Genomic DNA, 15,025 nt, shown 5'->3' with positions numbered 1-15,025 from the left:
GCGGGAGCGTGTCTTCAATGAAATCAAATCTGGGTCTTCAACCGCTAGCAACACGTAGAAGATTTTCCCGCCTTTCATTTTTTTCATAAGCTGTATCGCCACCCTACCCTTCCCCGAAAATTCATGTCGCGACCATATTACTTATCTCCCCATACTGATCATCAGCATAAAGTAAGAATTGGTGCATGCAACACGACATATTTTTTGCACTCATTCTTGCCACGCACGTCAAAAGTTTGGAATGAACTTCCTTGTGACATTGTTTCCATTAATAAAAATGATAATTTGTGAAACGTACTAGCTAACACTGTATAATAGGAAACACTTGTACGAATTACTGTTGGTGTTTTCCTTTTTTCTTGTCCAATGTTACTTCTGTATGTCATGTTCTATACTGCATTTATCATACCTTGAGCTAACATTATATAATTAGAAAATGTTGTTTATAAGCTCGTAATTTATTTCCTTATTATTTGTCGTATAACACACTCCCTGCTCTAATGCCGATAGGCCCTGAGGGTACATGAATAAATAAGTGATTTCTTTTTAAGAGGAAGCTTTAGCTCAGACCCAACTCCGACGCGGCCTATTCAAATACATGTAAAAAGGCAAAAACGTTTTTCTGAGATAACCCCTGGACCGATTTTAATGAAATTTGTTGCATTTGAGAGAGCAAGTTAAATTGTAGGGTCTGTTTGTCACGGAATTTCTATTTAGGTCCTGAATTTTGTTAAAAATATTTTCAAAAATTCGAAAGTTTAAAAAAAAATAGAAGCACCAAGTTTACAGATTCATAACTCTGCATAAAAAACAGATATCTTGGTTCTGTAAACGGGATCCATTAGATCATTGAAAGCGGACATATTCGATACATCATTACGTGAATTTGTTACGTTGTTTACAGGGGTTCTGCAAAAGCTATATTTCCATATTACTAAATTTTTTGACATTCATGTGTAACATATCAGTTTTGTCCGCTTTAGATGTACTTAGATGTACTATTATATGCAATTCACGGAATTGTATTATCAGTTTGCGTTGATGAGTTACGGAGTTGTAAACTTGATAATCTCGTTTTCTGAAAATTTTAGATTTTTGCCAATTTTAATAAAAAATAGACAGCCTAAATCAAGAATCTGAAACCAACAGTCACTAGCTTTTAAGTTTTTCTTTTAAATGCAACAAATCCTTTCAAATTTGGTGTGGTGGTTGACGAGAAAAACGAATTCTGCTTTTACGTGTATTTAGATAGGAGCACCAGAGCTAAAGCTTCCGCTTAACTTTCTTGCCTGCTGCTTTGCTCTGTGAACACATTACAAAGCCTAGAAAGTATTCATCGCAGCGCTTTACCATAACTAGTCTTTTCCTGAAGATATGGGCACCTCTTAAGTTTTGTGGAAAAGAACTGAAGCGTATGACTGCAAGTAAGCTAGACCAGCTCCAATGCATTCTTTATCTACAATAGCAGAGCAACTAGATCAAACAGCGGGGGTGCTTGCACTGTAGTACGCTCCGAAGGTTCCCCGTGGTTGCCACTTTAACAAAAAAAAAACATTGCACGCTCCATATTCCTTTGTCAGTTGCGTAAATAAAAACGCAGAAGCAACCGCCCACTACATCGGGTAAGAAGGGCACGAAATGTCCTTCCTGCATGCGACACGAAAAGCCCCCTTACGTACCACCGGGAGTGCTCTTTTCCGAGCTCCTTGAAATGGCCTAAGCTTCCCTGGAGCGTGTAGACGAGCGCCCTAGAAAACATGGTGGATACGTTGCCACCGAAGCAAGGAAATACATAACTTTGCACTCAAATCGTTCCTGCAGGGCAAGTTTTGCGTCTACATGATGCAGCGTTCAGTTTATGTGATGCCTGACAATGACATTCCATGTTGAAAACCGCATCAACGATGTGGTCACCCTGAGGACGTAAAGGAAAGATTCGGTTCGAAGACTGGTGGAAGTAGACGCGGCAATTCAAAGATGTGAGTCGGAAATAAATAACAAAACACTTTGAAATTTATTAAAACCCTTAAGGTAGCTTTATCTTCAAAGGCCACATATACTCTGTTACTCCTTTATTCCTGAGTGGTTTGTTTTCGTTTCACGAGCCGAAGTAACCCCTGCACCCCCTCCCATACTTCCGTTCACCAATGGCTACGCATTCCGCCTGGGAAGGGCCTACGAAAACAGCCTGCGGCCCCTGCGGTAAAGAGAAATTTATCAGCCGTATTTTGTGCCAGTGGCCGTAGTATTGTGCACAGAGATGTTCACTTATTTCGCTGCTGAACACGCTCGAGAGCCAATCTCTGTCGGAAGAAATAATTCTCCAACGTAGACAATACCATACATTTTATCAGAAAACGATTAAAAAATTTGATCTCCTTTTATGCAATCTACAGGACTCAGTCAACGCATTTGCACTTGTTCATTTGTGTTTTGCTTTTTGCTTTTTCTTATGTCTCTGTCCTCCCTCTTCATTCTTTCTAACTTCAATTTTGTACGCCCAAAGGGCAGGGCTTCTGGTTAACCTCCCTCACTTTCCTCTCTCTTTTTTTCTCTGTCCCCACTTGCAGCGATACCAACAAGACACATCAAGCTGCGCTTCCGAACACCGTACTGTGCAAAAACCGGTACGTTGAAGAGCTCCTGATAAGTTGAAGAGCTAGCCTAACTAAAATGTTATTTATGTGTTCTTTGTTTTGCCTACCTTGATGCAACATTTACTGTTCTTTTTTTTCTTTTTTGCTACTTTGCTTCAGCCCGTCTGGGGCCGGGAACACGTTATCTACAGAAACTAGCACAAAAACATTTGGGCGCTCGAAAAATCTTTGGTATTCCCTGAAATTCTAATTATGGTGAAAGATTAAGAAAGCTCTCGTTTCCTGTCAGCATCGTTTTTTGTATCGCTGAGCGGCAGCACATATCTTTTACCATCGCGTACAATTCACGTGTCGACAAGCACAGCGCCGTCACCTACAGCACTTTCCTTTCTTTTTTTGTTTTGTCAACAAGGGAGCTTTATTTGAGAGGGCAGACTTAGGTGGTAACTTGGAAACTAGACGAAGCAAGCAACGCATTGGCCTTTTAAGCGCAATTGTTACTCCGGCCGAGATTGAAATTCTTGCTTCACGTCACGTTACCGGCAGCACATCTGCGGTCAACACGAATTTGCTCAACCTTCGTCTTCTGCCATTTTTACTTTTCAGCTGGCAACTCAACAATAGCGTTGACTTCAGGAAAAAACAGCTCCGAAACGTTGACAAGTCCAAATATTAGTACGTGCCTTTTAATTTATCTTTAATAAACTATCTGTTCAGCAGTGGTATTACCGAAAATTTCGACCATGAGCAGCAGCAGCACATGTTTCGCTTAAAAACCCGCAGCCTGAGATAATGTCTTCTTAGGTCTCTTAGTCTTTATATTCTTGCCACAGTGACAATTCGTTCTTTAGTTTAGGCAAACTTACTTTTTTATCACCATAGAGTCCCATTCCGAGCAAACACATTGGCCACGTCAGAGCATGTACCAAACACCAGTCCCTGACCATACATGTACCTTTACTGTGGCAGCTCATCCGTGTTGTTTGCCTATTGTGTCTCGCCGAATTCCAAGGAAGACATTTTGATATTTCATCTTCTGCGTATTTGATCAATATGAAGCAGAAATTTATCAACAAAGAATGGTGGACTAAGTCCCTTTTATCCAACAGATAAATAGTTAGGCAGTTCACATAGTTTTACAACGCAGCCTATGTACTGATTTCGAAAAGCTCACTTAACTAACAGCGACAGCGGAGAGCCCAAGACACAGCTGCACGAGTCCTGCTCTTCGCAATGCGCGCCGGGTACAGCGGCTCGTGCCTATAGCCTAAGCACATACACCGCTCATTTATTTTGAGTCTATATATGCGTATTGCCTATGATAGCAGAAATTGTCACTATAGTAAACGAACACGTTCTGGTAAAAATTTTAAATAGGAAACATGAAAACCATAGAAAAAGATACTCTTTCTGCTACACATACATTACACTCCTCCGTACTATTGGAATTAAAATTTGGGTCACAGCGGGCACGTATCTACAAAAAAATAAAGGAAGGAAGGAGGTGGACTGACAAGGCAAACACATATTATTCGATAGGTAGTGTGCGCGAAAGAAGCAAGACTGCTGAGCAGCACGCAATGATTCATAAATTTATACAAGACGAGCTTTCACACGATGCTGTCATTGTACATTTTAAGTTAAATACTTTGTACAAATGAGCTCCCGATGTGAGCTAGCATTGAATTTCTTTTTTACAAAAGGAAAATGAACTGCCTAAAGAACTTCTGTTATCAAATGAACTGCCTGTTTACTGTTGTTATACAGATAATTTAATTACTTCTTGGGTACTTTAGCTCTTCTTTCGCAATTAACGTAGCTTATGAAGCATGAAATTGCATTTTGGCGATGCATAAAGGTCTGGCGCAGGTCTTCATATATATATATATATATATATATATATATATATATATATATATATATATATATATACAAACGAGAAGAAAGGGGGTTAACCGAGGGACCCGATAATTATTAGTCATATAATGAGAAGCCAACAAACACTGACACCAAGTACAACATAGGTGAAATTGCAGGTGCTTAATAAATGAAATAAAGTAATGATAAATTAATGGAAATTAAAGTGGATGAAAAAACAACTTGCCGCAGGTGGGAACCGAACCCACAACCTTCGCATGTCGCGTGTGATGCTCTACCAATTGAGCTACCGCGGCGGCGTTTCCCCATCCACATTCTTGGGTATTTATGTGTACTAGTAGAACCCTGGGAGTGTTAGCCAGCGCCCCCACTCACAGACCTTGGCGGCGGACGTGGAACGTCTTTTTTGCCGCAGGCGTCACGAGAACGTGATCTTTTCGGGTGAAGGCAACTAATCAATAAACCCACATATGCTACCTGAAGGCATCAATGTTGCCGGATTCGAGACCCTCGTTATGTAATAAACGAGAAGAAAGGGGGTTAACCGAGGGACCCGATAATTATTAGTCATATAATGAGAAGCCAACAAACACTGACACCAAGTACAACATAGGGGAAATTGCAGGTGCTTAATAAATGAAATAAAGTAATGATAAATTAATGGAAATTAAAGTGGATGAAAAAACAACTTGCCGCAGGTGGGAACCGAACCCACAACCTTCGCATGTCGCGCGCGATGCTCTACCAATTGAGCTACCGCGGCGGCGTTTCCCCATCCACATTCTTGGGTATTTATGTGTACTAGTAGAACCCTGGGAGTGTAGTACTAGTACACATAAATACTACTACTACTACTACTACTACTACTACTAGTAGTAGTAGTAGTACTAGTACACATAAATACCCAAGAATGTGGATGGGGAAACGCCGCCGCGGTAGCTCAATTGGTAGAGCATCGCACGCGACATGCGAAGGTTGTGGGTTCGGTTCCCACCTGCGGCAAGTTGTTTGTTCATCCACTTTAATTTCCATTAATTTATCATTACTTTATTTCATTTATTAAGCACCTGCAATTTCCCCTATGTTGTACTTGGTGTCAGTGTTTGTTGGCTTCTCATTATATGACTATATACATATATATATATATATATATATATATATATATATATATATATATATATATATATATATATATATATATATATATATATATATAGCGAACGCGTAAGAACCATCAAAACTCTGTCACACGTGCTCAGAGAAACAACGCATGCAATAACAAAATGTCGGCGAATGTAAAGCTGCCAAGACATTTCCGCATAATTGTGCGCTCTTTGGGAACGACTTTCCGTAATTTCGTTTAATTGTTCCGCTGGTGCATAGAAAAAGAGAGTCAGCAAACAACTAGAGTAAAGACAGGGAGGTCCAGCATATACGAGCGTCCATTTTGCTACCATTCAGTGGGGATGAGGGAAAGGGGAAAAATCGAGGAACAGAGTCTGCCCTCCGTACGCGCGGAATAATGCCGGGGCACAGAAAATTCGCGAGAAGAACCTGCACTGCAAGCTTACAGCTCTAGGTCTGTGGGTCATTATACCCCGAATTTGCTGTACAGGGAGCAATGCTGTTGTGTATGTCCAGTGTTGCGCCACCAAAAGTTTAGAGGCCCTGTCATTGCGGTTTCTCTTAGGCACTACTTGGAAATGTGGCACGCTCACATTACATTACATTAACCAAACACGCGCGCACAGGCTGGTCGACTTGATCTGAGCAGGTATGCCAAGTCTACGAAAAAATAAACAAGTTGTCTTTTTCAGAGGGATGTTTCTCACAAACTATCATACCTGACGGTACGTATCTTCCTTGTCCACTGAACACAATGGCGTTTTTACAAACTGTTTGGAAATTGTGTAAACTAGATGTACTGTAGCAGATTTCCACTCAAAGGGACTGAACGAGACAACAAAGTAAGCTAAGCTATTGTTAACGAAATTTTAAAAGTGCTTTGGATCGCTCACCTAAAGCAGGACATTTAATAACTGTGCTTATTAATGGTTCTCTTCGAGTGCGTCAATCACTATAGGCCACTTGTTCCTCAATGGTAACGCGAAATTATATTCTAAGAGGTATGCTTGCATTCCGCCTTAGACAGAAGGCTGCTCTTGAAATTATACTTGAATATGAGCCAAGAGATTGTACGACCGTGTATCTTGTCTTCTAACACCCGTTTATTAGGCAATTAGGAAGGAACTGAAGGAAGGGTAACAGCTCTGTGAGCTAAGACTATGATTGAAAGCATCCAAAACCGTTTTTGATTCGAATTAGCTTCGTTGTTCATCAATTAACCATCTTTTGCAAAGAACAGTATGCTAGACGGCTAGGCTGCTGCCCAATTGAATGTTTGTGACTGCCCGCTATTGGTTTGAGAGCTACCCCTTGGTCAAATGTACATGTATAGCTGTGAATCACGTGGTTACGAACATATCTTCAGGTCTACAAACTTGTGAACAGAGGCAGCGATAACAGTACGACTACTGTTTGGCTGAGGCCCGCTATAAATTTATGTGTTAAGCCCTATTACAGCAAACTCCGGTATGAGTCCCGGTCAGGCTTATAGTTTAAAAATTATGGGGTTTTACGTGCGAAAACCACTTTCTGGTTATGAGGCACGCCGTAGTGGAGGGCTCCGGAAATTTCGACCACCTGGGGTTCTTTAACCTGCCCCTAAATCTAAGTACATGGGTGTTTTCACATTTCGCCCCCATCGAAATGCGGCCGCCATGGTCGGAATTCGATCCCGCGACCTTGTGCTCAGCAGCCTAACACCATAGCCACTGAGCAACCACGGCGGATCAGGCTTATAGTTATTTTTGCGCAAATCATGCAGGAATGCCACGAACATGGCTTTATGAAATGAAAATATTATTGTTCCATAATCACCCCACACCAGAAAGTTCTTTGCGTAAAATGCAGATAGATGCGATCCTAAACTCCATATTTAGGATCGAAGGCTCTCAAGTAAGACCGAATCGACTTCGCGGGACGCCAGTAAAAACGGGGTGGACGAAACTGACACTTTGGTATAAGAAGTACATAAAACAACGCAGAACAACAGGCACATCGAGAAGGGTGCTCTTGCTTCGAGAAAGAAAAAGCAAAGATGGTATTGCCATTTGTGTCACGTCAGGAACAAGCGCGTTCGAGGATGCAAGTGGGCAGTCGCCCAGGAAAGCCTCCAGAGTGGGAACAATGTGAAGGGTCAGCGTCAGATGGGCCGGAAAGCTAAAACGGTTCTCCCGACGACCTGCGCACAGGGACACGCAAGGACACCATTTTGTACAGGCTCCCCTGTCTCGGTTTTCGCCTGCTCTTGTTTCTTTAGGCTACTCCACAACAAAGAACTTAGGTTCCATTATACGGTGCCCTATCCACCGTTCAAAGCCAGAGGCCTGTTTCTTGCGTGGCAGTTTCGGTGACTTCCGAGGGTCGCCAAATGTGCTTATGTGTGCAAGTGCAAAGTTAAACACATCAAGAAGCAAACATTGTTTCGTGCTTCCCTCAACTCCCTCCAAGACGAGCTTGAAAGGATGTGTTTGTTTATCGCTTTCTTGCTAGGCTATCAAACTAAACATCTGGTTGGAACCTGTAGTAAAATTTAGCGGCAGGAAACACAATGACAAAGAAAGTGGGCGAAGGTTCGGGATATCCACATAAAACGTTTTCCTTATCTGTCAACAGTATGTGTGGTTCACGAGAATGCCGCAATCTCAAGACCGCTTTTGTGGTTTCACATTGCTCCAGTTTTCATTTGGCAGGTGATGCTTACGTGAGATACTGCAATGTCATCCGGAAGAAATTCAGACATAAACGCATGTTCCACATATTAACATGCAATGTCACAAATGGGCAGAGGGGCTTGCAAGGATAGCGCACAGGCAGCAATAGCCAGTATCTACTTTGAGCACTACGTTATTATGTGGGCCGGTGAATTGCGTCGGAAATACTATCACTTATTGTTTTTTTTATTACAAACGACGTACAGGGAAGTGTGAAACGTAAGAAAGAATTAATACAAGAACATGCCGCAGTTCCGTAGTTTTTATCGAATGTGGCAGCGGTATAATTTGGTAGAGACAGTGTCAAGTTGTACTCCGCAATGACAGCATGGCCCTTCTTAATGAGGTCTCTAGAACATGCACCCGCTCACTAGCATTGTTTGCAAGTATAAAACGTTTTATGCAGTCGCGGTGTGAGGCGCTTGACAAGAGGCGTTTCCCCCGCTTCCTGCGAGCGGGCAACCGCTTTCTTTACTGAGCTTGCTAAACAAGTCGTCCCGAACACAAACAAGCTGTATATATCCAAAAAAGGCCAAGAATGACGAAGATGGTAAGGAGACCGTCATGGAGATAAAAAATGAATTGGGTGCGGCGCGGTAACAAACGCAGGCAAGAACACGCTGTGGACCATGAAGGAAGAAAGAATAAATTTAGAAAGAAAAGAAAATTAAATGGTAGAATAACAGAGAAAACTTCCGTGTTTTGATATGTAAGTGCAGCCGAGAATGCCTCTAGATATGAACGATGGTGCAGAAAATGGAGAAAGGGCCAGAGCCCCCGATCAATCTTCTTTGAAGCCAGTCACGTCCTTTCTACATTCTTATTATAACGAGTACCTCCACGTTTTTACGCGGGAGATGCTATCGCTGGTGTTATCACTGTTGACTCATGTGTATTCTGGTCGCAACCGTTTGACTATGTAATGCTAACGTGGTCGAAATTGCTTATACGCCTAAATGGACAGTGCTTATGCACACAATGTCGTTTATTTCCAAATCCTAGTGAGGGCCGTAATGCCCCGTTCAATATAAGAGGATCTGGTATTTTTCGGCGTAGGCAACACTTTTCGTTGCAAGTTAGGGGAATATTAAATAAACGTAAACAAAATACTTTATTACTAATTGCTACTTTCGATTCTTCGCGAATGTCGGCCAAAGTACGGTATTTTCTTTCTAAGAAACGAGCTACATACTATAAGGTTACTGGTAACACTGCGGCTTAATGTCTTCAACGAACCTAACTTCACAGAAGCCAGGCCCAGTCACTCATCTCGTTATTATGAGCGAAGCACATACCTAATCAGTGCTATCTAATTTTGGCGAAATCATCAACACTGAAAAATGACGCTCAAAAGCGTTTTTGTGCTCTTGGTTACGTCTAACGACTGAATTTTTTGACATGGCATCCCATTAAAACAATTTTTAGCGTGCCAAGTGTTCTAATATGGATCTCGATTGTTCGATAAAAGCCAGGCCGTCTTATCGCCAGCGCACGGCATCCTTCTCCTCACGTCACTGATATGTTCAGATTGTTGTTTCTCCCAGCGGCGGCTTAGAAAGATAATGGTGTGATAGACGATTTTTGCGATAGTAACGTGATCTGTCGGTGCTTGCGGCTATGACATGAGGTGGCTCAACTAAAACGGGTTACCACTGTGGCGTATTTGGCTGAAAACAAAAAAAAAAGCCTTCGAAGCGTATGTAAAGTGCCCCTTCAGCCTTGCCAACTCCGCGGACTGCACCGCTTTGGTTTCAGACAGGCCTCGGCTTTTCAATTACCAGTTGAAACAGACAGGACTTGACGCCGTCGCCTTCGTCGCGTGTATGTTCAGAAGATTTTGTTTTGAACTCGGCACCCATGATGAAACTGGGATGCGAACGAATCTGTCGAGTTGGTCAACTACTGCAAATGGCTGAAGTCAACAAGGCACGTTAAAGGTATTCAGTTCTAATGTGTTCTAAGGTTATGATGCTTGGCAATCAACGTTCTGGTGGAAGTATACCGGGGACCTTTAATTCAAGCAGTATGTGCCGACGAAGAAAATGACATTGTATTCTTTCCTTTTTTCTGTGTGTGTGTAACCAAAGCCGTGCCTACGGTGTGCCGGCCGCCCTATAGTTCACAGGGTTTCTCCGGTGGTTCCGAATCTCGCCAGAAAGGTGTCTTCCGCCAAACGCCATGCATCGTGCGTTGTGGTATATCAAAACATAATATTGCTGTTGTAGAGCGCCGTTAGTTTTTCAGCTGTCTTGTGTCGGCAAGGTTTCCTTGCACAGGCACCACTCGATACCTAAGAGTGCACATATTCTTTCAACGCGTCGCGTGCGATCGTAGCATATTCGCGGATCGCGGCCACAGTCACCAGGTCGTTTTATCGAGTCTTTTGTGCTAATGGCCTTGGTGGTTGGGTATTTTACGCTTATTTCTTTTTTGAAGGAATGATTGCCCGGGTGCGAGGTGAACAATGCGTAAAAAATTGTTCCGTGAATTTTATAGGAGCACGAAAGCTAGCAGAACGTGTTACCTGGATAGAGATGTGTGCTGGTGTGGCACATCGCATGGCACACTGAGACACTCCTGATTGTTGTCACCTGGGAGATACCTAAATAACGTTCAAAGCTATAAATAGAGTAGTAACACGTTGTATGCATATTACCCATCGGCAATGTTCACACGGCTCATTGACAATGTTCACAAAGCAATGCTGTCACATTAAAGGTGATGCCGAGTCCGCAATGCATATTAGCTTGGTTCCTGCATCTCATTATGCTGTCGCGGCAGTTGCGTAGAGACATAGAAGGAAACTCTGGCACTAACAAACTAGATAAAGATTTAAGCACCGTTACAGGAATTAAGGGCTCCCGGTAAGCCTCGAAATCTGGCCTCGAGCCTTCAGCGGCTAGTCGCGTGGCAATTTTGAATGTATTCGTAGGTTTCTTTGACGCTCAGAGAAAACAGTTTTATGCAGCACGTGCTGAGCAACAGAAAGCTTTATCAGTGGGTTTTCATGTTGCTCTACAATTTTCTCACTGGCATATTTTATCTGTTTAAAATATTATAGAAGTGGATTGATGATTAATTATGTTGTTACGGAGAATGCAAAAACAAAATAATTTGAGTACCTCTAAGCCACGGCAAATGACATTAACCAGGTTCTCTCCAGCTGCCTGGCATGTGCGTATTTGAAAATCTCGGTGCATGACAGTTGGTACACCCTGCATCTTATTTTTACTGAGTTCTTTGAAACGGTTACCATGCCTGAAGACTGTTTATGCGCAAGTATCATTCCCATTCATAAAGAACGAAACAAACTTAATCCTTACATGTGCAGGCCCCTATCCCTAACCAGTCAACGTTGCATATGAATGAAGCACATTATTAACAAGTTGATAACGCAATATTTGAAGAATAATAAGGTACTCAGAGTCAGACCTGTGGCTTCTTGTAGCGTTTGTAAATGCAACAACCACGAAGTCAGTGTCATCGCGTTGTGCCTGAATTTTAAATGGAGTCATGTTAGGGGGCCATATCGTCGCGTTCAAGTATACTTCAGCGAGTATACAATAAAGGCAAGTACATCGGCGCAAGAGCCATCCCCATGTTTTTTTTCCCCCAAATAAAGCTGCATCGAGGCACCTGTGTTACGTTAATGAGGCCGTTCCTTCTCATCGGGGAAATGTTCCCGCAAGACCGGCTTGTCCGGCTACCGCGAACATGTCGCGGAAACTGAGCTTCATGCGATTCGGTGGGAAGTTGGAAATGAAAGAAAGGTGCAGAAAACTTCTTCCCGTTCTACCTTCAAAAAGTTTCCTAATAAATCCATATGTCATAGGCACAGACGCCACTTGAGCTTGTGGTATTCAGGGGGAATATTGGGAGTGCCATGTCTGTCTAGATGTGGATGTTTCTCGCGCCGAATAAATAATTGCGGGCCGGCATCACGGCTCGGTGCACTGACAACGGCGCGGCAGGAAATTGCGGCCCAATTCCTGGCATGTCGCTTACCGACATTGCTCCAGAAGAAATCAGAGGGGCTAAAGAAGCAACTGGCCCACTTTCAGTGCTGCGAGGACATTCTTTTCGATGCCCAAATACGGCATGACGTATGCTGATATAGTGAATTTCACAAGTGTAACGTCGCAACCGAATCTAATTTTACTCATTCCCCCCCAAAGTAATTGCTAGCCAGACATAGACACATTTGTTCCCTTATACAAATCTGGAGATCCCATCAAACCCAAGAGCTATATCAACCGATATCACAATTAAGTCTCAGTTACATATTTTTTTTCTCAAATATAGTTATTTTATTTATTATTTATTTATAAGCACCTCAATGGCCCCATTGAAGGGGTATTACATGGGTTGCACAGCAGCTGAATAAAATAAATAACGAGGACAATATTATAGCACAACAACACTGACAACAACAACAACGTGAATTTGTTTACAAGAAGCCTGCAACTAGGTTTTTATTATTCCTCTGCCAGCCCATCATTTCCGCATCCCATTAAGAACAAATATCAGTTGCGCAGAAATCATTTTATATAGTTTTTTCAAACTATAGATAAGCACAACTTATGAGGTTATGGCTTTTATTTGTAAGCCACTAAACTTGCTTTCCTGTTACTTATCCTCTCGTAGAAAATACTTAGTAAATAATGGCAGGCAAAATTATATCATGCGGCACATCTAAGGGATCCATTCTGGATCCTATGTTACATTCCCTTTACGTACGTTATATTCCCCAGTCACTGCCCTCTTCAGAGGTTGTGTCTTAAGCAGATGACGTAGCAGTTGCATTTACCGTTAGCACACTTATAACAATGCGGAACAGGATAATAACGGAGCTATCAGCTCCGTCTTTCTGGTTTCCAGGTAACCAATTTACGATGAAACCCATGAAAACTAATTACGTTATTTTTTATTCTGGACAAGAGACACTATATATATAGACTCTCACTAAACGCACTTTATTCGAACAAGTGTTTTCCTCTAAATTCTCAGGGGTTATTTTTGACAGATATTTACACTGCAAGTAATTAGCAAAGGTCGTATACAAGAAATCACCTTTTGGGTGCCGCACTCTGATAAAAGCCCAACGAGAGGTACGGAGATCGATACCCCGCACCTCCACCAAAATGTTGCAGGAACAAAGCAGGCCCACGAGTGTAAAATAACGTATACTTACAACTGGCGTATATGGCGTTCAGGCAACTACCAGACTTCGTCTTCGCCTAGTCTAATTCGACTTCTTCGTTCCCTTCACCATAACAATATATTACCTTTTGCGTGCCTCTCTGTACCTCTTGTGTCACCGCCACAAGAGCTGTTCTATTAAATCTTGGCGACTTACATATATAACATTTTATCGCATTTACTAAATCTGCATAAGCGGGTTTACGTATTATAAATTATGGCTCCTCGTGTCTCTCAAGTTACAAGTATTCTTCAACAGCTCGGCATTTTATCCTTTTATGCCACGGAGAAATCCTATCATCCATCTCATGGAAAACAACATTATAGGGACCAGTGATCTGTTGCCATTCAAAAATTCTTTTTTATATTCAAACCGTAATAATTGTCAAGCTTCTAACCGCAATTTGACCCAGTCAAAATCTGGCCGCGCCTATGGTGAATGGATAGTTCAGTTTGGAATTGGTGTTCGGAAGCCGATCTTTGGAATTCGTATTCGCATTTATTTCATATTCGCTTCGTATTGCGACCGTAATGAGATCGAAAGGACCTGGAATCCCACATACTTCTGGCTTTCAAACTAGCCCTAGCGCTCACTCTTTTAGGCGTTTTAAGTGGGACTCAGTGTATGGAGTGAATCGGGATTTATTACCTAATGCGGTGTCGCGTTGCTTTGACCAAATTCTATGGTTGTGATCCTTTTCGAGTAGAATAGGCGTCTATCTCAGCACCATGAATCCGTAACCTCACATGAATACGTCTCGGCGGAGCCGATTGGGACATTCTATTGGACTCGATATTGTCTCATTCTTATCACCTAAATGAGACGGTGCACCAGCTATGATCGTGTTGTTAGTGTGCCATCATGTTAAACATGTGAATAAGGGTTATTGCTTTGAATATAAATGACTAGAAAAATATTGAGCATACCTTTAGCTTGTTTGCAGCTTTTTGCTTTCGAGACACCGCTTCTTTGAGGTTTGACAGCTCGAGAAAAACAAACAGAATAAGGCAACACGCAAAAAAAAAGAAAAGTGGGCCATTCCTCCATCCGCTCTGGCGATTCGCAAGGTGGTAAGCTTCTTAAGCCTGCTGCGCAAGCCTAAGAAACGTAAAGAGGTTTCAGTATAAGGTTGAAAGCACCAATGCAAAGGGGATTTTTTTTTTTCAGTATCTTCTATGCAACGTGTTCGTTCTTTGGGAATAAAGTATCCCCCCCCCCTCCAAAATCGTCATACCGGCTGGGGCCCTTTGAACATGAAGCTTATAAGTTGAGCCAGTTTGCGATGCGCCTACCAGTTAAAAGAGATGCATATGGGTCTTTACAGATAACTGAACATTCCCTTGCGGTTTCCCTTTTGCAACGCCGTCAAGAATTTGCATGTTCTCATTTGTAGATTGTTTTATCTTCAGTCCCGTAACTTAAGTTCGTCTTTTGAGTGCTCTGTTATTAATATGTGGGCTGTGTGTGTAAGCCGGCGCATCACAAGTGGCCCTTTCGAACAGAAAGCTTTGGGC

The 15,025-nt window shown here is 42.2% G+C and overlaps 1 protein-coding gene across 9 annotated transcripts in view; it reads left to right on the top strand.

Moving 5' to 3' along the window:
• LOC135915269 (uncharacterized) overlaps nucleotides 1-15,025 on the top strand; it is a 282,983-nt gene that overhangs the window by 14,703 nt on the left and 253,255 nt on the right. For 6 of the 9 annotated variants that reach the window (XM_065448289.2, XM_070521929.1, XM_070521930.1 and 3 more), the window contains one exon: nucleotides 2,571-2,627. The exons of the other annotated variants lie outside the window; for them this stretch is intronic. In XM_065448289.2, coding sequence (XP_065304361.1) covers nucleotides 2,571-2,627 — 57 coding nt within the window. The remainder of the gene's footprint in view (nucleotides 1-2,570; nucleotides 2,628-15,025) is intronic. 9 annotated transcript variants of the gene reach the window in all.

This window comes from Dermacentor albipictus, chromosome 7 (assembly GCF_038994185.2).
Source record: "Dermacentor albipictus isolate Rhodes 1998 colony chromosome 7, USDA_Dalb.pri_finalv2, whole genome shotgun sequence".
NCBI classification, from domain to species: domain Eukaryota; kingdom Metazoa; phylum Arthropoda; class Arachnida; order Ixodida; family Ixodidae; genus Dermacentor; species Dermacentor albipictus.
The sequence above is the reverse complement of the archived record's forward strand: the minus strand, read 5'-3'. Positions and strand labels throughout refer to the sequence as shown.